This window comes from Lutra lutra, chromosome 15 (assembly GCF_902655055.1).
Source record: "Lutra lutra chromosome 15, mLutLut1.2, whole genome shotgun sequence".
NCBI classification, from domain to species: Eukaryota; Metazoa; Chordata; class Mammalia; order Carnivora; family Mustelidae; genus Lutra; species Lutra lutra.
In genome coordinates, this window is record NC_062292.1 from 44,183,294 (window position 1) to 44,205,298 (window position 22,005).

The 22,005-nt window shown below is 49.0% G+C and overlaps 1 protein-coding gene across 1 annotated transcript in view; it reads right to left on the reverse strand.

The window, feature by feature from the left end:
• DSTYK (dual serine/threonine and tyrosine protein kinase) overlaps positions 1-22,005 on the reverse strand; it is a 50,826-nt gene that overhangs the window by 5,085 nt on the left and 23,736 nt on the right. The window contains exons 3-11 of the mRNA XM_047705577.1: positions 13,045-13,714; positions 8,980-9,212; positions 8,498-8,581; positions 7,707-7,883; positions 6,745-6,874; positions 5,441-5,597; positions 4,867-4,999; positions 3,209-3,322; positions 1,733-1,847 (exon numbers count right to left, since the gene is read on the reverse strand). Of these exons, the coding sequence (XP_047561533.1) occupies positions 1,733-1,847; positions 3,209-3,322; positions 4,867-4,999; positions 5,441-5,597; positions 6,745-6,874; positions 7,707-7,883; positions 8,498-8,581; positions 8,980-9,212; positions 13,045-13,714 (1,813 nt within the window). The remainder of the gene's footprint in view (positions 1-1,732; positions 1,848-3,208; positions 3,323-4,866; positions 5,000-5,440; positions 5,598-6,744; positions 6,875-7,706; positions 7,884-8,497; positions 8,582-8,979; positions 9,213-13,044; positions 13,715-22,005) is intronic.

Here is a 22,005-nt window from a genome sequence, read left to right on the forward strand (position 1 = left end):
AGAGCCTGACAAAGGAGGAGGACAGGCCTTTGATTTTGATGGAACAGCCAAGAAGATTCAGCCTAAAAGGTCGGATTAGGGAAGGAAGGCTGGGAACCATGTGGCTGGGTAGACGGACACCAGAGTGTAACGGTCTTTAAAAGTCAGACAGAAAAGTCTGGATTCAACGGACAGCAGGAAGTCCTTTATGTTTTAGGGCAGCAGGTGACCGGAAGAACGTATTTTAGAGTCTTCTGTCAGCAACAGGACTCAGAGAAACAATCCAGGGAAATGAAATATGAAGGAGCCAAAATAAACGAAAGCAGTGCGAACAGAACTTCTTTGGGAAGTAAATCTAGAGAAAGAAAAATGATGGGCAGGTGCTTGGCTCTGCTGTGGGTCCAGCTGACCCTGACCCTGACGAGCCCAACTCTGTGAAGCCCGGGGGCAGACCCTTGCGTGGGGCTAACGAGAGAGGCCATGCAGATGAGGGGCCTGCTGTGACCTTCACATCTGCCTCGGCAATGCCACAACCATCTCCCATCCCCCAGGCCTGAGCCCTCAGCCTCGTCCAGTCCTTCTCTGCTGCTGATCCCCCAGTCTTGCCCGCTGCTCCCCTGAGCAGCCCTGGCACCGGGCGCGCCTGTTTGGTTTCCGCGCCCGGAGCAGCCTCCTCCTGGACGCCAGCCCCACAGCTCTGCCTGCCTTCGCTCTGGCCCCTCGAACCCCCTGCACCTCCTGCTGCTAAGCTAGCCTTCTGCAATCGCATTTTCACTCACACCTGTGCACAAGCTCAAGTTCCTCACTGCCCCACACCGAGCCTTCCCTCCTCTGCACATTTGAGCTCCCAGCATTTCATCTCCAGCCTCGTCTGCTGTCACTCCCCAGGCAGATCTCTTCCTGTTACGCTTCTTTCTGTTCTGCAATTTTCCTATTTCCCTTTCCCCAGCCTCCAGAATGTTCTCTCCTTCATAACGTAGGGTGAGATTCTAGAGCCAGAAAAAGCTAGATTCCAATCCCAGCTCCATCATCTCTAGCTCAGTGTTTTGGGGTGGCTTTCTGAGGTCACCCATCTGGACTCGACGTCACCTGTGACATGAGCACAAAATGCATCACCGTCACCAAAGAAGTGCCGCGAGGGTTAAATGGAACAAAATATATGAAAAAGGATACCCGTGCTGCCCAGCCCAAAGAACATACTTCCCACACGTTCCCTTCCCACAGACTGATTCTTCCAGACCTGACTCAAGCTCTAGGCGACACCTCATTTCTACCTCAAAACTGTCAAACATTTCCACCTTCCTTCGTCGCTTGTCTGAGAGCCAACGTCCCGTCAGGGGGCACCCGTTCTAGGGCTCGCCACATGCTGTCCTCTGCTGCTTCCTAACAATCTTACCTCTCCACATACATCTCTGTCATCTGCAAGTTTCTCAATGATCAGGGCCAACTCCTGACGTACCGGTCACTCAGTCAGTATCTTAGGGTCAACCGATTGGCTGATTACGGCAATTATGGCACAAAGAGCCAGAGAAACAGCCACCAGGAGACCTGGTACCTCCTGTGTGCATTTTTCCTTCTTCCCGCTCTACCTCGTCCCTTCTCCCCCTCCCTCCTCCGGTCTCCCTCCCCTCCTTCTCCCTTGCCGGCAGCAGACCTGCCAGGAGTGCTTGTGGGTACTACTGAGCCCAGGGGGTAGCCGTCAGGGTTACAGCTCAGAGCCCGGCTGAAGCCCACTCCCCAGCCCACAGCTTACCTGTGAAAAGTTCAGGGGCCATATGGATCGGTGTCCCCACAATGCTGCCCGACATCATGGCCTCCGGCTTGCAGAATCCTAAGTCGGTGATCTTGGCACGGTTCTGTTTGTCCAGCTGCCAATGAAGCAGGGCGAGAGTCAGCCTGCGCTGGACCCTGCCCACGGCACCAGCTGCGCACACAGGCTCAGAAGCAGGTGTCCACCTCCAAGCAGCACTTAGCCAAGCACCCTGTCTCCAGATTCATTCCCACTCCTGTCTTCACCCCAGACTGTCAGCAACCTGATGGCAGGGGCTGTCTTTTTCATCTGTGTGTACCTCGCCCATCTCAGAAACTCAGTAAGTCTTGGAAGAATGAGTAAGTGAAAGACACCGAAGAAAGTATTTCAGTTCCTGACGATTCTCCTCTGACCTCCAGACCCCAGGGCAGAAAGTCACTAAGGAAGAAGGCCGAGGTCCTCTGGTCAGCTGAAGAGAGTTGCGAAAATTCCCCACAGTTTCCTTTCCTGAAGATCCAAGGGGATAAAGCTGTGCCCCAATTGACTACTGGTAGGCCTCTCCAGTTTCAGCCCATGATTTTAGGGCAATCTCTCCCATTCCCCGCACTGCTGTCATCGTTCTGTATCATTAAGTGTTGCCGGATATCCTGACAATATCCAATACGGTTTCAAGAGGAACAGGTCAGAAGACTCTTCCGAACTGAGATACCAGACCTGGTGGGCTCGTGACCACCTTCCCCTTGATGGTGCATTTACCCAGCTCAGCCCTCAGCCAGCACCTCCAACCAAACCCTAAACAACCACCAGACCTGGAATCCTCAAACACAGCAACATCACAAAAGGACGATTCCAGATTAAAGGAGGACAGGAAAACAGGACAACAAAGTGCCCCGTCTGATTCCTGGAGTGAGCCCGGGATCAAACAAGCAAATGCACTGTGTCTGAGCAACTGGGAAGTATTATTATAAACTGCTCATTACCTAACAGTGCTGTATTGATGTCAATTTCTTTGGTGTGATAATGGCATTTTAAATACACAGAAAAATGTCCTTTCTAGGAGATACAAGCTCAAGTATTGAGGAGTCCTGTGCTATTGGCAACTTACTTCCTACAGTTGAGTAAAAAAGTACGTGTATGTGTGTGAGAGAGAGTGAAGAACAGAGAGAGACGAACCCGGAGAAAGACAGCATGAGTCCGGATGAATGATCTGCAGGTCTCCTTTGGACCGCTCTGTTCTGTACGCTCACACGTGCCCAACAGGATTGGGAGGAAAAACTTTAAGGAAGAGAAGCTCAGTCTAGGAGACAGTCTGGCATTCCCCAAGTCTTGCGTCCAGGCTGCCATCAACCCATCCACTGTCAACTCCACGGCGATCCTGGCAGGTGTGTCCCGCGATCCCGCTCACATGGAGGCAGACCCCACAAAGGCCGCTTAAGCCACAGAGACAGGGCACTATCTCGGGGAAACAGCTCTACTTACCAGGACATTTTTGAGCTTGATATCACGGTGCACGAGTCCCTGGCTGTGCAGGAAGCGGACCCCTTCCACCACATCGAGCGCTATCTGCAGACGCGTCTCCAGCGTCAGCCCAGCCTTGGGGAGACAAAAGAGCTCACTTGTCACTAAAAAGACAACTCCTCCGTCCAGCTCTGTCCCGCATGCTTAAACCCACTAAGAGCTCCTTCTGCGGGCCACTGCAAGGCAGCCTGCACCGGGGCACACCGAGGACAAGGACAGAGAAGCAGGCAGGAAGAAGAGAAGAGGAAAGCAGTTAGGGGAAGGAAGCCAAGGGAAAGCAAGAAAGGAAAAGGTGTGAGGCCAGATAACATCCCCCGGAGGCGGCACGCAGGCGGCTGGATGACCCCACAGGGGACTACAAGAGGTGCAGGCCACAACTGGAGGCCTGAGCTCATTTCCGAGGCCCAAACAGACTCTGGGACTGCCCTTGAGGCTCAAAGGAGTTCCCGGACGCCTGACTGGCTCAGGCAGCAGAACATGTGACTCTTGATCTCAAGGTTGTGAGTTCAAGCCCCATGTTGGGTGTACAGATTATTTTTAAAAAATTAAAAATTTTTAAAAATAAAAATATTTAAAAGAAAAAAAAGGATTTCTAGGCCTCTCGGGCAGAATGCCTTCTACTGCACTGTGGGCCTGCTTAGCCCAGGTTTGGCTTCACAAATTCAAATATCAAGTCACTTTTACCATGCCTCCAACTTAGGGCCTCTTGAATTCCAGAGAATGTTACATCACCCATCCAGAAGCTCAGCCTCTTCCTTCTACCTGCCCAAACTGTACCCATCAAGGTGGATTTATCATACTCAAACACCAAATCTTCACAAAATATTCACCGACTGTAAGTGTCTTAAAAGCTTCTGGCAATTACACCTTCTATGCCCAACATGGGGCTTGAACTCATGACCCTGAGACCAAGAGTCACATGCTCTCCTGACTGAGCCAACCAGGTGCCCCGGCAATTACACTTCTTTTTTTCTTTTTTTTTTTTTAAGATTTTATTTATTTATTTGACAGAGAGAGATCATAAGTAGATGGAGAGGCAGGCAGAGAGAGAGAGAGAGAGAGAGGGAAGCAAGCTCCCTGCTGAGCAGAGAGCCCGATGCGGGACTCGATCCCAGGACCCTGAGATCATGACCTGAGCCGAAGGCAGCGGCTTAACCCACTGAGCCACCCAGGCGCCCATACACTTCTTGATATGCCCTTATGGTGCTTAGCACGAGATCTCGCATAAAGTAGTCACGAATAAGTATTTGTTGACTCAACAACAAACACTAGTTGTATCCATCGAGAGCAAAAAAAGAGGAAGAATGGCAAAGTTATGAGATGCTTTTCTGCGCTTCTGAGTCGTCTAGATTTTTACCCCTACCACAAGAGGCAAACAGCGGTGCACTGGCAGTATTCTGGATATAAACTAGGCCAAATAATCGATTCTGAGAAACTTTTAAGGTTTTTTGGAAACAAGGGCAATAAAACTTGATTATTTCCAAAAAACGTCTTGTGAAAGCTAGAAGGTCTGGATGAACAAGAAAGGAAGACCGGCCAGGGAGGACCCCGCGGATCTGGCTGTTGGCCGCAGTTCAGCCCCACGCCCCGCCTCAACCCCCACGCCAGCCCTGCCTCACCTTCAGCCCCGTGTAGAGGTCCCGGTGCAGCCGCTCCATGATGAGCAGCACGGCGATGCTGGAGCCCCCGCCGTAGCTGTAGTCAATGACCGAGCCATGCAGATCCACCAAGCGCTCGTGCTTCGGCAGAGACCTGGTGGGAACGACAGAGTCTAGGGCTGCCACGCTCCAGCTCTGACCGTGTACAGTGTGCCATCACGTGGCCAGGAGTCCCCTTGAGACCACACGTAGTCCAGGGCCAGAGCTCATGGCCCTCGGTGCAGAGGGAGGGTCAAGAGAATGGCCCCCTAACAAGGGATTAGAATTATGGAATCTAAAGACTAACTTCTAAGGACTGAGAAGCTAAAGGGAAGGCCGAGTCTGAGAAACTGATACGGTGGGGAGAGGGCAGAGGCCATGAAGGCCTGCAAGAGAGCACATTTCCGGGCCCGACACTAAGACACTGGCTACGACGTCTGGGGACCAGGGAATAGAGAGACACAGCGTGCTGTAAGTCTCGGCACAAACTTTGTCCCGGGCTTCTGGCTTACTCCCTAGGTCTTCTCCCACAGAGACAAGTGACAGGAGAACCTACCTCATGTAGTGAAACTCCAAAGCCAGGTCATTCCAGTGCTTCTCGTCCGGAGGGACGACCGACTTGAGGGCACAAGGGAAGTGCCCTCCCCAGTTGTCACACAGGTACACCACACCATACTGGCCCCGGCCCAGCTCCTGTCCCAGTTTAGGTTTACCTATTAAGTAAGGAGACAGAGATAAGGCAGAAGGAAGGAGAGCTTGCTGGGCAACCTCTGTAAGATCGTTAGACGTGTGGGGCACCTGGCTGGCTGGGTCAGTGGAACATGTCACTCTTGAGCTCAGGGTTGTGGGTTCAAGCCCCACACTGGGTATACAGATTACTTAAAAGTAAAATCTGCAAGACTGCTTATGAAAAAAATATATAAAATATCCTGATTAAAAAAAAAAGATTCTTAGGGAGCCTAGGTGGCTCAGTCAGTTAAGCATCTGCTTTCGGATCAGATCACAATCTTGGGGTCCTGGGATCGAACCCTACATCAGGCTCCCTGCTTAGCTGGGAGTCTGCTTCTCCCTTGGCCCCCGTGCCCTGCTCGTGCTCACTCACTCTCTCTCTCAAATAAATAAAACCTTTATTTTTTTTTTTAAGATTTTATTTATTTGACAGAGAGAGAGAGAGATCACAAGTAGGCAGAGGTAGACAGAGAGAGAGGAGGAAGCAGGCTCCCTGCTGAGCAGCAAGCCCCATGTGAGGCTCGATCCCAGGACCCTGAGATCATGACTTGAGCCAAAGGCAGAGGCTTAATCCACTGAGCCACCCAGGCGCCCCTAAATAAAACCTTTAAAATTTAAAAAAATTCTTAGACATGGACTTAGGAGTAAGAAGTTGTAATTATGCTGGGGGAGAAATTCTGATGCTACTGGAAACTAGTAGAAAGTAACCTAACTGGTCTGATTTTTAAAGATTTTGTTTATTTGACAGACAGAGATCACAAGTAGGCAGAGAGGCAGGCAGAGAGAGAGGGGGAAGCAGGCTCCCTGCTGAGCTGAGAGCCCGATGCAGGGCTCGATCCCAGGACCCTGGGATCATGACCTGAGCCAAAGGTAGAAGCCCAACCCACTGAGCCACCCAGGCGCTCCTAACTGGTCAGATTTAAATAAACTTCAGTCATGTTGTCTAAACTGTATGACCAGCAGGACCAAACAGACTTCAGGAATTCAAAAACACGTCACAGGGGGCTGAGGCGGCCTTGCAAGGAAGCAGCCTTAGACACGTGGACTCTCCGAGATAGAACATGAGAATGTCACGCAACCAGAACCTTCTTCCCATTTACTTTCCTACAAGGGAAAAAAACAAGGACTCACGATGCAGCAAGACGTCCTGTAAAGAACGGCTTTCTAGAGAAAGGCGGGCCAGGCGTGGGGCGTGATCCTTCCGAACCTTCAACCACAGATCTTCTGTTTTTTCCAACCGGCCTGAGTGGCCAGCTTCTAGCTGGGAGGGAAGCAGAAAAAAGTCATGTGACTTGTCAAGTCCCCAGCTTGGTTTCCTCACCTGCTATATGGGGTAATAACAGCTTCTCCTAAAGGGCAACTGTAAGTTACACAAGACGTCTGTAATGTGACTGGTACACAGTGGGCTCTCAGTAGGTAATACCTGTTCCTCCTGGATGCGTACCCCCATCTCCACAACGCCCACCACATACAGACGTGCACATACACATACATACGTGCACACACATACACATGTACACAAGAGCACACACATCCACTCCAAGGGGACAAGCAGATGTCACATAACTGTGAACCAGCATAAAAGTTACAAAGTCCTCCTTTCTCTGACTCATTCCTAAAATACTAGGCAACTTACATAAAATTCCTACTCCTTGGGGCACCCGGGTGGCTCAGTGTGTTAAAGCCTCTGCCTTCAGCTCAGGTCATGATCCCAGGGTCCTGGGATCGAGCCCCACATCGGGCTCTCTCCTCAGCAGGGAGCCTGCCTCCCCCTCTCTCTCGGCCTGCCTCTCTGCCTACTTGTATTTCTGTCTGTCAAATAAATAAATAAAATCTTTAAAAAAAAAAATTCCTACCCCTTGATTTTCATTCCTCCCTCAGTGAAATGAGGAGAAATGAACCAAGTTCCTTCCACGTTCCCTGGAGTTAGAAAAACCTCCACATGAAAAATGTACTGATGACACTTTCCATGACACAATATTACCGTTTCACGGCTAGGAAGAAAATACACTGAGGAGTCTATAAAAATTCCGTGGAGAGCAGTGGGCAAAATACCCGCGGATGGTAGGTTCTTCTCCCTTCCCGCAGCCCACCTGCCGCAAGGAGGCTGCAAAAGCCTCGTGAGAACTGTTGAGCCGGGTCCGGAACTGGCTGCAGATGCTCTTGGCCAGCTTGGAGGCGCTGAGGCTCTCGATGGCTTCCTGGGCCACCTTCCTCTTCCACTCCAGAGTGATGGCAGGCGGACTCACCCACGTGAGGCGCTGGATGATCTGCAGGATGAGGTCAGTGAGAAGACTCAAGGGAGACCGCAGATGCCAGAAAGAACCCACGCCCCTCCCCTGGGGGTCGGCCAGCCTAGGAGCAGGTGATGGAGAAAGGAGGCCCGTGAAGGCCAAGACTCCTCGCCAGTCCCACCGACCCAGAGTCAGGGCTCAGAGCAAGGGAAAGCATCAAAGAACACCAGGCCGAGTCCACATGCTCACAGGCCCTCACGGTGTCCAGGCAGCGCCCAGGGTGCTGAGAACTCCCTTTCTGAACTCGGGATGGAGAAAGAGCACCATCGAATTCCGGAAAAGAAACCACACAAATGGCCCCTGGCAACCAAGCCTGGTTCTGAGAAAACACTTAGGCTGGGAATAGAAGTATGAGGAAGTGAGTGAAGGAGAGCTTTACAGGTGCATAAAATTTCATTTACATGCACCACTTTAAGCGTTCAAGGGGCACTGTTCCTAGTTATTTCAGAATAGGCATAAACCAGAACTCTCCCGGGCAGACAAACCCGGAAAAATGGCCGCCCTACCCCAGGAGAACTTTCTAGACATTGGAGGGACTAAGGTTCATCTGAGCCAACGGGGGCGGGAAACGCTCCTCCAGCGGACTCCACCTGTTTGATTTGCTCCCACAGCATCCTTGTGACCGACGACCCGGAGTGAAATGTAACTTCAACATGATAGGCAGCATTTAAGATCTGAAAGAGAGCCACGAAGGAAATCCGTACGCCTGAGCACAGTGGCTGATTAAAATAACGTAATAAATACTATTTACTTAAAGCACAGAGTCCCGTTGCAAGGTTCCCAAATATGTCCTTCCATAAACGTGCATGCCACACGGGTGGATCACCTATTTTGCGACTCTCTGGGCCCCTTACTTCCATCTTCACCAACCAGCTCATGCCTTAACCTCGATTTTGCAGTGCGCAAGCACCTCTGACGGGCAGGGGTCATGCGATGGGAAAACAGGGTAAGATTCAAACTGGATGGGCCAAAGGGTGCCCGGGACGTTCTTCGCTAGCTCGAGGCTGGGCTTGCGGGCGGGCTCTGTCTCCTGTGCCCTCTGTGATGTGGTGGCTACCTGGTCTTCGAGTACCTGTTTGAGATAATTACTGGTGATGTGAACTGAGACATCCTGGGACTTCTCCAGGCTCTGCAGACAGCGTTCCAGGGTCCCGACGAAGCTCTCGCGAAGGTAGTCCACTGAGCTGATCAGCTTGTTGGCCACTGCCTGATTGAGCCGGGAGATGATGAGCTCCTGGATCTGCCGGATGCAGCATTTGATTTCTCGGGTGCCCACCGCCTCTCCGTTCTCTGGGATGATGACATCTACGAAGGCAGACACAGAAGCCAGCTGGCCGTGAGGGAAAGGGGTGGGCACTCAGAAGAAAGGCCTCTCCTCATCAAAGCCAAGGAGCCACCACGATAGCCACCAAGGCTCTCAAACACACGGCTGGCAGATGAGCTCTGACCCTCAGTGTGACACGGGGGCATGGGATCCATGACTACTGAGGGCATTACTGAGAAGGAGCAACTGCATCTAGAATGAGCCTCCTGATTCTGTCAGCTTTCTGTCACATTTATAGGACAGGAGGAGTATTTATTGAGTGCAGACTATTTGAAAGGCACCAGAATAAGTATTTTACATACACAATCGAATTTAATCCTCATGATAACTTTGTCAGGTGGGTATTACTGGTCGTTTTATAGGTCAGGAAACAGCCTCAAAGAGAGGACAGAAGGGAAGGGGACAGTACAGGAAGGACAACAGCTCGTGTCCGAAACCCAAGCTCACAGATTGCCTTGGATCTTTGTACCATTTCACACTGTGGAACTCCCAGAAAAATCCAGCAGCTGGGGATTTGATGCTAATCAATTACTGAATAAAAAGCAAAATTGGAACGTTGTCACCAGCCTGCTACTACCTCCCAGAATTAGAAATCTGTTCTGCAAGTCAGAGGACAGAACTGAAGAGAAGACAAATTACCTGCAAAAACTCCACTCCTAAAAAGGCACTCTCATGTCTACTGTGGGAATTAAAATTGGTGCCGCCTCTTTGGAGGAAATCTTATATATATCAAAAAAATTGTTTTCTAACCTATCGAAATTTTAAACTAACCAACCAACCAACAAAAATATCTACATACCCTTTGCCTTACCTATTCTGCTTCTAGGAATTGTTTTTCTAGAAATATACCTTGACAAGCCTCAAAGACATGCATGTAAATGATAATGCAGAGGAATCTATAATAGCAAAAAACAAAAAAGAATGAGTCTAAATGTTCATCAGTAGGATTATAGTTAAATAAAATTAGGCACATCTATTAGAAGAAGACAAATCCATATGTACCTTTATGGAAAGGTCTCTAAGATATGAATTCAGTGCAAAAGCAAGGGGCAGAAGAACGTATGGAGGAGAACTGGGCGGCCGGAGGACAGTATCTTTGTATCTCTAAGTGAAGTACTATGCATGTAGGTATTATCTTTAAAAAAAAAGTATTTTCTGAAGTATGTATGTAATATAGCCTGCATGCATACATTACTTCTATTTTGCTATTTTTTAAGGTTTTATTTATTTGATAGAGAGACCGAGCATGAGTGCATGCATACAAGCAGGGGGAGGGGCAGAGGGAGAGGGACAAGTAGACACCCCACCAAGCGGGGAGCTTGCCAAGGGGCCCAATCCCAGGACCCCAAGGTCACGACCTGAGCCAAAGTCAGACACCTAACCGACTGAACCACCCAGATGTCCCACATTACCTTTATTTTAAAACATAAACCAGGACCAGAAATTGGGCTCCTGAGGCTATGTGGTGGCTCTCTTCTAAATCTACCCCTCATTGCCTCAAGGATCCCCAGGAAGAGCTTCGAACGAGGTTAAGAAGCAGACATGTAAGTCCTGTCTAACACACAGCTAACTCAGAAAGTAGCTTCCCAAATCGGCCAGGTGGTTAACAGGACCAGACGCTGGTCTACTTGTCCCCAGCTCCCCTGTGTCTGTTGAACTGACCACTGCATCCCAGACACCACACACGGTATCCCCGGCACATGCCCAACAGGCAAACATTTCCCGGTCTGCCCAACTGTTCTGCCCCGCGCGCTACGGTACTAGCGCTGATGCCCGGCGTCCTCAGTCAGAAGCCTTCCGAGATCTCCACTGCAAGTCCTGAACCACCTTTGCTCATCTTCAGAAAGACCTATGAGAAGGCTTCCTGGGCTTGCTAACGTGGCCTGTCTCCTCTGTGTGAGTGTGACACAGCCATACTCCATCGTTCACACACTCACTCAAACTCCCAGGAGGTAGTGCACGCACACAACTCCGTGTGAACTGCTGTAAGAGATAGGATGATAAACAAGACGCCGTTCTCCTGCATCTCTAGGACTGGAGAAAACAGTCAGTAGAACATAAATAACTGTAATAAAAGAAAATGAAATACACCAGAAATTTCAGGTATGCATGAAATGCGGTGGGAGTTCAGACGGATGTGATCACTATTAGCTAAGAAATTAAAGACTGGGGCGCCTGGGTGGCTCAGTGGGTTAAAGCCTCTGCCTTTAGCTCAGGTCATGATCCCAGGGTCCTGGGATCGAGCCCCGCATCGGGCTCTCTGCTCAGCAGGGAGCCTGCTTCCCCCACCCTCTCTGCCTGCTTCTCTGCCTGCTTGTGATCTCTGCCTGTCAAATAAATAAATAAATAAAGTCTTTAAAAAAAGAAAAAGAAAATTAAAGACTTCATGAAAAATGCTATTTAGAAGAGGCTCTGAAGGATAGGTAGGATTTGGAAATTCACAAATAAAAGACTTTTTGGGTTTAGGGCAGGGTAGGGGCCATGAAAAAGTAAAGGAAGGGCTGGAGGACAGCAGGTCAAATGTGCCTGGCGGGAAACGGGCCTGGGAGAGTCGGCCGGGGCTGGGCTCTGCAAGATCCTTAACACCAGGCTGACGAGTCAGAACTTAGTCCGCAGAACAGGGAGCCAACACAGCTGAACTGGAGAAAGGAGAGAAATGTCCCGGAGAGCAACAGGAAACGGTAGTTCAGGTGGACTGCAGAAGAGGGAACAGAAAAGCTAAGGCAGATACGGAACACCGAAGAAGATGCATCAGGGCCTGGCCACTGCCCGGATGCGGGGACAAGGGAGAGCAAAGATGTGGAGGCCGTGCTGCCGCCCCGAAGCCGGCTACCAGGAAGCTGGCGGTAGCAGGAACTGGGAATGGATTCGGAGGCAGTGAAGCGTGGAAATGCAGGGTACAGGCTCAGGACTCAGTTAGATCCAAACTCTGCCTTTACTCTTCTGTAGCTGCGACCTTGTGCAAAAATGACTTAACCTGCCCAAGTCTCAGTTCTCTCCTCAAAAAGATGCCAATACACAGACTCCACGGAGGGACCGGAAAAAACCAACAACAAAAACCTGATGCGAGGTCCCACGTCAGAAATTCTGATTAACCAGTCTGGAGTGCTCTGGGGTGATCTCAAACATCTCTATTTTCAAAAAGCCCCCAGGAGATTTGCCGTGATTGAGAACCTCCAGGGTAACCTGCACACCACAGCACTGTAATTCATGGGTGGGAGGGCTAAGGTGCCCACAGGGCGGGTTACTGAGCAGTCAGTACACAAAGTCAGCTGCACCAAAAACCTCAGCCCCAAAAGCCCTGATGAATCACGTTGGGCCAATTTTGTTATTAGCCATTCATGAAGAAGGGACTTCTAGAAAAGCTGAAAACACGACATTGGGAAACACTCCTGAGTTGGGTTTCAGGAGCAGCCTGGAAAGAAAATGAGACCACAACACACACCAGAAAGAACCAGTAAGGAAGCACAGGCCATGCCGAAGGTCAAAGCCAAGGTGAGAGCATGACTTAGAGACTGTTCTTCAGAGAGCTCTTTTCCAGCTCCAACAGGTCAAGAGGATACAGATAGAAACCAGAGATTAAAGAGCGCTATTAGGAAGAACTTACCAGAAGTCGGACTACGAGTCCCGGGAGAGCGGTCGCACTGGCTAAGTGATTTAAGGCGGGCTCCTACTAATGACAGCTGGGTAGATGAGGTTCTCCTGAGTTTCCTTTGGCCCTCAGAATTCATGGGACTCAATTTCCAGCTAGAAAAGGGTTAAGGAATCCTGTGGTCCCAGCAGCCTGAGCCAAGCTCTCCAGCTAGGACCTACCTTTAAATTCCATGTTGGCAGCATCCTCCAGAAGTTCCTCCTTCATGGTGTTAAGCGTCTCAACAATCATGTCCTTCATTTCCTCTTGCTTCCGGTTGGCAATATTCATCAACGACTCATACAACTCATTTTCCTTTTTCCGAGTGTATTCTAGACGTTTGGGAGTGATCTGCAGGTCCCGCTGCATGTCAAAGGCCTGGTTGATAAAGATGTCGAGGCAGTGGCAGTGCACCCGGTTCAGGGCCTTGGCTGTGTCCACCAGGCGGGACTGTAGCACCTGGTGAGAAAACGTGCTCAAGTGCCTCAGTTTCTCACTTTGCTCCACCAACATGCTCTGAGCTTTAGTGTCTTGGCCGGGGGTCCCACAGTTCCAGTGACTGCTGCTCAGATAGCCCAGGTCCACCAGCTGGTGGTGAAGGGCTGACCTTTCATTCTCTAGTCTTCTGGTAGGCGAGGCAATGATTTCCGAGCCCAGCTTCGGCACTTTGAAAAAGAATACGGGAAAGGAGAAATACTTTCGGATTTCCTGAAGCTCTTGCTCGTCCCTCTCAGACAGTTCGTCCTTGTGGAGTGCATAGGTTATCACAGGCAAGAAATCGTTCACCAAGTCACCCAGAACATCTACTGCGGGCCGGAGGCCCTGGCACGGTGCAACCACGATGTCCACGTCCTGGAAGGGGAAGGGGGGCGGTCATATCAGCACCTTGGGGTCAGAACCAACCCTTGCCTCCCCAAAGTCCCACACTCAGACCAAAATCCATTATCTATGATGGGACAATGGGGCTTCAGTACGCCCCAGTCACTTGCCCACCTCCTTCCTGAGTTCCCAACACTCCCTGGTGTAGCCTAAGAGGCAGGCACTCATCTAGAGAGAGACAACAGCCTGTAGAAAGGATGGCAGTCTCTTTAGTCATTTCAGACGTTAGTTCTAGCTTCCTTTGTTGTTTGGAAATCCACTGGCGCCCTCGTTGAAGGATAAGACAAATAACAGAAGGAGAGAGAACCGATGTGGACATGATCAGGTCGGGATTGAGGCTGTGCCTGAAACATGATCAGGTCGGGATTGAGGCTGTGCCTGAAACATGATCAGGTCGGGATTGAGGCTGTGCCTGAAACATGATCAGGTCGGGATTGAGGCTGTGCCTGAAACATGATCAGGTCGGGATTGAGGCTGTGCCTGAAACATGATCAGGTCGGGATTGAGGCTGTGCCTGAAACATGATCAGGTCGGGATTGAGGCTGTGCCTGAAACATGATCAGGTCGGGATTGAGGCTGTGCCTGAAACATGATCAGGTCGGGATTGAGGCTGTGCCTGAAACATGATCAGGTCGGGATTGAGGCTGTGCCTGAAACATGATCAGGTCGGGATTGAGGCTGTGCCTGAAACATGATCAGGTCGGGATTGAGGCTGTGCCTGAAACATGATCAGGTCGGGATTGAGGCTGTGCCTGAAACATGATCAGGTCGGGATTGAGGCTGTGCCTGAAACATGATCAGGTCGGGATTGAGGCTGTGCCTGAAACATGATCAGGTCGGGATTGAGGCTGTGCCTGAAACATGATCAGGTCGGGATTGAGGCTGTGCCTGAAACATGATCAGGTCGGGATTGAGGCTGTGCCTGAAACATTCCTCCTACTCTCCTCTTTGTTCGTATTCCCAGCCCCACTTTCTAAGGCAGCTAACTCCCAGGCTAACTACGAAGCAGCCTTCCAATCCCCCTGTACTCTTGTCATGTTCTTAGTGAGTCTTCCCTAGTACACAGTCCCAAGCACGCTTTACTTCTCCTTTCCTTAATGTTCAACACATTTATAATTTATTTACTTAAAACCCATTTTTGGGGGCACCTGGATGGGTCAGTCCGTTGACCTTCTGCTTTTGGCTCAGGTCATGATCCCAGGGTCCTACATCGATTCCCACATTGGGCTCCATGCTCAGGGGGGAGTCTGCCCCTCCCTCTGCCTCTCCCCTTTGCTTGTGTGCACGTGCTCTCTCTGACAAACAAATAAATCTTTAAAAACAAATAAAAAATAAATAAAGCCTATGATTTCCCAATAGCCTGTCAACCCTCTGAGGGCAGGGAACATGTCTACCTTGTTAACTACGGGTAATTCCAGTGCCTAACACATAGCCCTCAATATTTTTGAATCAGTCAAGCAGCAAACTAAAAGCCAGGTTTGCCAAACATTATTATGTTACTGTCCTATTCTGAAGCTTGCAGGTATCCCAAAGTCTTAGCCCCATAAGCCTTGGTAATACCTTTATTCTCATGGTCACTTGGTATGACAGAGACCAAGGTTTGCGTATCCAGTACTTGGTCTCTGCATTATTGGGAAGGCAATCGCCTTTACAGACAAGGCTGCCCAGTAAGTGTGTGGGCATTTCAGGAAAGTTCTTTAGAAGGGGTTTGATTCTGCCGGGAAGTATGCTTTTTGGCCTCATCCTTTTGGCCTGGAATAAGAAGGTCATCCTACAGCCCTAAGGCAAACCTAAGGGTAGAAGTCAGCACTGAAAATGATGAAGCAAGAAGAAGTAGGGGGCCTGGGTCCCTGATGATGGCAGAGCTGCTACGCCAGCCTCGCTTCAGGCCTCTTTCATGTGAGGGAAAAAAAAATTAGCTTCTATCTAGTCTAAGCAAGCCCATTTTTCTGACTGTCAGTTACATACGATTGAACCCACCAATCACAACTGATACACCAAAGATCCTAAAGTGAGTTTCAAGAATGATCTCTGGTTTATTTTATTTTATTTTAAAGATTTTACCTATTATTTGACAGAGAGAGACACAGAGAGGGAACACAAGCAGGGGGAGTGGGAGAGGGAGAAGCCGGCTTCCCACAGAGCAGGAGCCCAATGCAGGGCTCGATCCCATGACTCGGATCATGACCTGAGCCCAAGGCAGACGCCCAGTGACACAGCCACCCAGGCACCCCATGATCTTTGGTTTAGAAACAAACCACTACAGGTTCTGTTACAGCCACTAGTTTTTGCTTTGTGTTCTACTTCTTTCCTGAGGATCTTGAGGCACTTAAAGAGCATATGTTTCCTACCACTGTACACGCTGCTCTTCTATATCTTTGAAATTGGGGCGCCTGGGTGGCTCAGTCCTGAAGCATCTGCCTTCAGCTCAGGTCACGATCCCAGGGTCCTGGGATCAAGTTCCGCATCGCGCTCCCTGCTCAGCAGGGAGCCTGCTTCTCCCTCTCCCACACCCCCTACTTGTGTTCCCTCTCTTGCTCGCTATGTCTCTGTCAAATAAAAAGAAAAAAGAAAAAGAAGAAGACACCATCTACTCTGTCTGGCATTCCAGACCAAAGGTTGAACTGGAGACTCACGCTTGTACCACCACTGTAGGCACACCAACTGCGATGGCTTCAGGGACTCACAAACTCAAAATCATTCCTCCACAGAATTCTAACACATTCTACAGAGTTACAAAAGAATTCAACACAAACCTGTTCAAGTGTGTGTCCCTAGCGTTTATCAGATGTTGCAAAGATACTTGATTTGAAATGTAAACAACACGCACTTGTTTGTGATCTTCCGTACTCCAATTTTGTTTTCATTCCTTACCTTACTGAGTGGCAGGTATTTTTTTTTTTTTAATTTTATTTATTTATTTGACAGAGAGAGATCACAAGTAGACGGAGAGGAAGGCAGAGAGAGAGAGAGAGAGGGAAGCAGGCTTCTTGCTGAGCAGAGAGCCCGATGTGGGACTCGATCCCAGGACCCTGAGATCATGACCTGAGCCGAAGGCAGCGGCTTAACCCACTGAGCCACCCAGGCGCCCGCTGTGGCAGGTATTTTTGATGAAAAAAAATTTTAAATAAAAACCTGGGTCCTTTTCCTTTTTGATCTCCTTGCCTAGATAAGTAAGAAAGGCCTGGCAAATGCCAGCCCATTGTTTCTTGTCCTGTGTTGTGTGTGTGTGTGTGTGAGAGAGAGAGAGAGAGAGAGAGATCTCCCATCCCCAGAAAAGCTTTACAAAGATCTCATCCTCCCCAATAAAGACTTAATAAGTCTAATTCCCAGGTAGATCACATAACTGTTATTTGGCTGGCCACTGTGAACTCTCCAAAGCTAAAAGTGCTTTTAGCATCTCACCATTTCCAACTTTGAGCAAACATTACAAATCCAGCTACTTTCCATCCAAGCCTAGGCCAAGAAGAAACTGCTGTTTCATCTATGCCTTGAACTGCATGAAATGTTTTCTGGTTGGTAGACTAGTCTGACACTCATCCCACTGTTCAAAACAAACCCCCTTTCACTACCCTGAGTCACACTGCTGGAACATGAATCACTTCATGAGGCATATTCAAAAAGTGGGTAAGAACTTTTACAGCTTAGAGTAGAACACACAACTGCCTAAATGCCAACATTATAACACACATAATAATTTGATAAAGGTTAGGAGAGAATCCCAAGAAATGAAAAGCTACAATAAAATAGAGAATGACAGGTGAAAATGTTTTTTATAATTTTTATTTTAGGGCACCTGGGTGGCTCAGTCCTGAAGCATCTGCCTTCAGCTCAGGTCATGATGCCAGGGTCCTGGGATCGAGCCCCGAATCAGGCTCCCTGCTCGGCGGGAAGCCTGCTTCTCCCTCTCTCACTCCCCCTGCTTGTGTTCCCTCTCTAGCTTCCTCTCTATCAAATAAATAAATAAAATCTTTTTAAAAATTTTTATTTTGAAGCTGCAAACCTCTCTTCAATATATGTATGTATACATTTTGAAAGGTAAAGCCTGATCAAACTTATTATAATATCATGAGAAGCAAGCCTAAATGAGCAAAACCAAAGTAAGAGTTCCTTAGAAAATTGTCAGGAATAATTTTGTTTGCTTGCTTCTTTATGATGGATTTTCTTAAAATTCTAAGATAAATTCATAGGTTTTCCTCCAAGAGCCATTCTGTGTGTGCAAGAAAACCAAAAGCTGGGCACCTGGGTGGCTCAGTGGGTTAAGCCTCTGCCTTCGGCTCAGGTCATGATCCCAGGGTCCTGGGATTGAGCCCCACATCGGGTTCTCTGCTCAGCAGGGAGCCTGCTTCCCCCTCTCTCTCTGCCTGCCTCTCTGCCTACTTGTGATCTCTGTCAAATAAATAAAAAAAATCTTTAAAAAAAAAAAAAAAAAAAGAAAACCAAAAGCTGTGGGGTCTACTTGCAGAACCAATACCCTTCCTAGGGGACTGCGGATTTTATTTGCTCACGGGCGCAATTTCATTTTTTAAAGGATTCAGGGCTTTCTAATGGAAGGTACTACCTGATACACTGACAAACAGAAAGAAGTTGTCCACTCCTAAATATATCTTGTACTAAACAAAAGCGGGCAAAAGACAAGCGCGACGCTCTTCTCCTTCCCCAGTGAGTCAGCGCGTGCAGTTGGTCTCACCTCGCTGGCGACCGCGAGTGCCGGACACGGGCAGGAGGAGCTGCTGCCTGACCTCCTGGCGGTGGCCCAAACAGGCTGCAAGGCGCTGTGTGATTCTGTGACACTTACCGTGAAGGCATGACTCATCCCTGACAGTTATAAACAAAAAGGGAAGCCACCACTGTCTCCTGGAGACAGTGAGTGAAAAAAGGCATCAGTAATACAGAGAGGAGGAGCCAGAGCCGTTGTGGGCCCTATTCTGGCCCCCGGAGAGGAAGTTTGCCCTCGGACGGTTTCGTGGAAGGCTGCCTGCCTTCTTAGTACCTCGAACGGGGCTTGGCATTCACGAGCGTCCAACAGATCCATGTGGAATAAATGGATGAATAAGTGATGCCTTCACTACCTGCTCCAAACCATTTCAGTAATCATATATAACATTTCCCATCTTTCAACCCTAATCGCACACATTTAGCTGTGATTGCTGTTTGCTTCTACTCCCGGAAGAAAGCAGTGAGTAAGCATTTTGCTCCTAACTCAATCAGGGAATTAGAATCTCAGGGAAGAATGAGAGTGCCCCCCAAACTCCCACTGGAAGTCACAGGGAATTCCTAAAGGGAGTTCTCTGGTAGAACACATTCTGCACAAGTCTACAGAATCCACAGAAACTGATGTGCTAACCATCGATTTTTCTTGGCAAGATTAAGAGAATGAACAGAAAGGAGACTGTTACTCTGCAAACACTGACCTCTTAGGTTTAGTCTCTGATGTACAAGGACATTGTCTGAAATGCCAGGAAGAAATGGCCCAGTCCCTGAAGAAGCCTGACCACTTCCTAATGACACTGGCTCTCACGGCTCGTGGCACATCCTGAAACTCCTTTCTGGCCAAGAATGAGCACATTCACTGATGGTTCAAGCAGAAGACAGTCACGCTCTCACAAAAGTCACACAAAGGTCACAAAGGTCTTTGCTTTCTCCACAGTTCTGAAGCCTCAGGTTCCCATCACGCAGAAAAGCAGCACATAACTACGTAAGATAGTTCTGCCCGTGCTCAGCCACTGACCCGGTCTCAACCTCAGTCCCTGTCCCCACAGTCTACCTACCTTTACTGGCCATTCTCCTCCCATGCCATTCTCACGGGGCCGTCCAGAGGTTTTCCCTATCTGTTCTTATACAGGTGAAGCATTCTTCATTTTTACCTGGTTCCCAGAAGGATCACTCTTAAACGCTAGTAACATCTTAAGGAAAATACCTCTCTGCTCTTGTTACATTGTACTAAACACCTGACTGCGTACACACTTAGCGGCGTCCGTCCGTGCAACCTTCCTTGTAGCTACTCCAACACCCAGTACCCAGGGATACAGACAAATGCAGGAATCTGGAGCTTCGTTCTCTTGTTATTTATTAGATTCCTCAAAGCAGAGAGACAAAGTGGTAGAAGGCAGAAGAGAGAAGGCAGAAGGGAAACTTTTTATAACTTTAACTTTTGTGTTATTTCGCTTTTAATAGCATCTTTCTCTTCTGCCATTACAAAGGCTCTCTATAATGAATGGGGAAGAACTTTGTCTCTAACTGGAGCAGAATAATGGTGATAAGTAACTTGGAACCAGAAGGACTTCCGCTTGACAAAAGGAAGGCGTTCCAACATGGTTGTCAGGCAAGGGACTGGTGACTGAGAGAGGGGGAAATTCTCTTCTCAAGGATGCTGATTAGTACATTCAAAGGGAGGAGGGAACTGGCTTACTCTGTGCCAGACACTGTGTTAAGTCCTCACACACCGTCTCACTGAGGCCTCACGGCAGGCCTAGAAGACACAGATTGCTACCCTATCTTGCACAAGAGGGACCCTGCCCCGTACCCGGTCAGTGAACTGACAAAGCCAGGATGTCAATCCAGGTCGGCCCGACTACAAAGAGCACACTTAGTCACTGAAGGTCCACGAGACGTCAGGAGCCGTCTGGGCTGATGTCGGGCAAGTTCTAAAAGACGAATGGAGGATGGACAAGATGACTTCAGGGATCCTGACAATAATAGTGTTCCGGGTTAAAAAGTATATCCTAGGAAGGAAAGGCTCTGCTGTGAAACCAGTCGCAGGGACTGGCTGAGACACCATGAAAGGAGTCAAAAAGAGAACATTTTCAATAGCCCCACCAACCGAGTTTCTGCCTGGGGACAGTACTTCCAACCCGAGTCTCTGAATTCCCTGCCCCCACCACCATCCTCAACTCAACGTGAAACACACCGAGATCTTTGACACTGTGAAAACAGGGAAGCCTCTGGATGTAAAAAAGAGGTAGACAGTGGACGCCTGGGTGGCTCAGTGGGTTGAGCATCTGCCTTCAGCTCAGGTCATGATCCCGGGGTCCTGGAGATCGAGCCCTGTGTCGGGCTCCCTGCTCGGGTGGAGAGCCTCCTGGTCCCTCTCCTTCTGCCTCTCCCCCACTGGCTCCTGCTCTTTCCCTCTTGCTCTATCTCAAATAAATAAATAAAATCTTAAAAAAAAAAAAAAGAGGTAGATGGGATCCTGGAAAAAAGAAAAAAAGACAAAGAGGAAGATTAAGGCTATTATCTCTGCTGGATTTTCTCCCCAAGAGCTAACCTTGGAAGGCCAAAAATGAATCACTGGTGGTGAAATGAGAAAACAGCCTCAGATTCAAGCTGTTCTTTTTACATTTATTTTAGTGAGCACAGAGATTTAAAAAACAAAAAACAAAAAACAACTTGCCTCTCAACCACGTACACCCTCAATAGGTAAATTAACCTGCACCAGGTACTACGGGTTTCTTGGCCAAGAGCAACGCGAGCAGGTATGCAGGACGCCTATGTTGCCCACACCTGTTCGTGTGTGATAAGGAAGAGGCAGGAGGGATGTTCAGTATGAAGGGGACAGGCTCACTGCCTAGAAGGAATTTATATTTTTGCATCTGTCTGAACTTCCAATACCCTCCCATTTTTTTTTTTTTTAAGATTTTATTTATTTGAGAGAGAGAGAGAGACCACAAGTAGGCAGAGATAGACAGAGAGAGGGGGAAGCAGGCTCCCTGCTGAGCAGAGAGCCCGATGCGGGGTTCAATCCCAAGACCTTGAGATCATGACCTGAGCCGAAGGCAGAGGCTTTAACCCACTGAGCCACCCAGGTGCCCCCCAATATCCTTTTTTTTTTTTTAAAGATTTTATTTATTTATTTGACAGAGAGAGATCACAAGTAGACGGAGAGGCAAGCAGAGAGAGAGAGAGAGAGAGAGGGAAGCAGGCTCCCTGCTGAGCAGAGAGCCCGATGCGGGACTCATCCCAGGACCCTGAGATCATGACCTGAGCCGAAGGTAGCAGCTTAACCCACTGAGCCACCCAGGAGCCCCCCAATACCCTTTTTTAATGTAACACTTTAGTTCCCCTTTCTCTTTGCCCCATAAAATCAGGGCTTCTTTATATCTCCAGAATGCCATTCTCCATCTTACACATGTTACCCAACTTTGGGTCTTTTTCCTTGGAATGGCCATTTTTGACCCAATTCCATATATTATCTTCCCCGAAAGGTTATCTCCTTGCCCTGAGGACCTTCACCCAGCCTTCTTTCCATTTTGTTACCAATCAAC